This window comes from Arachis hypogaea, chromosome 8, assembly GCF_003086295.3.
Source record: "Arachis hypogaea cultivar Tifrunner chromosome 8, arahy.Tifrunner.gnm2.J5K5, whole genome shotgun sequence".
NCBI lineage: Eukaryota > Viridiplantae > Streptophyta > Magnoliopsida > Fabales > Fabaceae > Arachis > Arachis hypogaea.
Genome location: NC_092043.1, coordinates 30,939,851 through 30,942,163, shown reverse-complemented (window position 1 = coordinate 30,942,163; position 2,313 = coordinate 30,939,851). Strand labels below are relative to the sequence as shown.

The 2,313-nt window shown below is 33.3% G+C and overlaps 1 protein-coding gene across 1 annotated transcript; it reads left to right on the top strand.

Moving 5' to 3' along the window:
• The first annotated feature begins 241 nt into the window (after window positions 1-241).
• On the top strand, window positions 242-1,508 carry LOC112706945 (NDR1/HIN1-like protein 12). The gene has a single exon (XM_025758476.3). The coding sequence runs from the start codon at window positions 677-679 to the stop codon at window positions 1,355-1,357; it is 681 nt and encodes a 226-aa protein (XP_025614261.1). The 5' UTR covers window positions 242-676; the 3' UTR covers window positions 1,358-1,508.
• The last annotated feature ends 805 nt before the right edge of the window (window positions 1,509-2,313 follow it).

Here is a 2,313-nt window from a genome sequence, read left to right as displayed (position 1 = left end):
TTACATTTTTATTTCCTTTTCTTAATTTATTAGTTATTATTGAATAAAATAAGTTAGATTCCTGCCAAAACTGACCAATAGTGTCCTTGACATTATTATTTATGTGAAGTTGATTTTAATCGAGAATATTCAAATTTATTATATTTGATTAAATTATTGGTTACCAATTTTAATTTAGTTATCATTTATATACAAAAAGTAATTTAATCGGGATCATATCCCACAAACCAAAACAAAATCAACAGTGATTCTCTCTATATTTTTAGCCACTAAAATTTATAAATACCAGAGACAATATTCTTTATAGATATATTTTCTAATCCTAATTCTTATAGTAGACTCTCTAATCATCCTCCCCTTTCACCACGGTGAGTAACAGTAACCTTTATCTAATGTTATTAATGGTGTTTTTGCCTATAAATAATGCACACTCTAGATTGTTAGAAAACATTCTCTTTCTGAGATTGGTGAGTGAGTGAGTCCATTAGAAGCAAAGCAACACATGCTTTCTTTTTTCACTTCCCTTTAATCTTTCAACCTTCGACCATCATACTACCAACAACAACATCATCAATCATCATCATTAAAAAAAAAACCGCTTTTAACGTGGTTGAAGCATTTTCACAAACACAACACAGACACTAATAATAACACATATTCTAAAACACAACTAACCATGTCGAAGAAGGAATGCCCCCATCATGACGACGACGATAACCACCAGCTCCACCGCCAAATACTCGCCGGAATCCTCGGATTCATCTTCCTCGTACTCCTCGTGATCTTCCTCATATGGATCATCCTTCGTCCAACCAAGCCACGCTTCATTCTCCAAGACGCCACCGTCTACACCTTCAACTTCTCCACCACCGGCGCCGCCATACCAACCCCGAACACCCTCACCACCACCATGCAAGTAACCCTCACATCCTTCAATCCAAACCAGCGCATAGGCATATACTACACCAAGCTCGACGTCTATGCCTCCTACCGCGGCCAGCAGATCTCCCTCGCCACCCAGCTTCCGCCGTCCTACCAGGGCCATCGTGACGTCACTGTTTGGTCGCCGTTTCTGTACGGTAACGCCGTGCCTGTGTCGCCGTTTCTGTTGGAGCCGTTGCAGCAGGACCAGAATGCTGGTGATGTGCTGGTCAACGTTAAGGTCAACGGAAGGGTTAAGTGGAAGGTGGGGACGTGGGTCTCCGGGAGGTACCACGTGTACGCCAACTGCCCGGCATACATCAAGTTCGTCGGCGGCGACCGGGATAATGCCGTCGGAGCTTCGGCTCCGGAGGTGAAGCTGGCAAGTCCGGGGTTAAAGCTTTCACTTGTGCAGAGTTGCAACGTTGATGTTTAAATAACTAATTAATTAACTATTATTATTTTTGGTACATTAACAGTAATAAGGTTTAAATAAATATAAATTTTATGTATAATGTCCAAATATTTTGTTACTACAATATTCTTATTGGTTTAATTTGATGCTTAAGTACTACAATATTTTACCTTCTTTGTGTAGTTATTAACTTATTATTATTGTTTAAGTTATTAGTTATGTTTCGACCATCAACCATCAATCTACCTCACTCTATACTTTCTTCATAGTGTTTTTTTTTTTTTTTCACACACAGACATGTATATATATATATAACACAACCATATTAGTTGTGAATAAAATATACATTATTAAATTATATATATTTAACACAAATATATAATAATTAATTTTAGTAATTAATTTTGATATATAAATAATATTTTTATATAAAAAATATATACAATATAAAAAATAATTCTTTGTTCGTAATAATAATAATAATAATACCATTTTTGTAACTATCCAATACTAATTTAAACTCTTGTATTTAAATTCCACAAAGTAGATGCTAGTATTTGGATAGTATATCTATATTTGATATATTTGTTGCTTCACATTAACGTAGAGAGTAGTGCCTCGAATTCAATGGAATCGGCATAGGTACTCTACTAGTCTACTTAGTTGACCAAGGTCTTCTTGGGATCTTGCTCTTTTTTATACATTGGGATGATATTATTCCTTATTCCATGGAAGCACTCGTCATTTGGATATAATTTTATTGGATTCGAATCTTGTAAAATTTAAATTTTTAAATTTTATTTTAAAAAATAAGGTGTAATTTTTTATTTTTAAATATTTTTTTATATTTATTTTTTATTTTATTTATAAAATAAATAGTGAGAGATCACATTTTATTTTTTAAAATAAAATTTAAATTTTAGAAGATCCAAATCAATTTTATTTTAACAGAATTCTATATATAAAATACATATTGT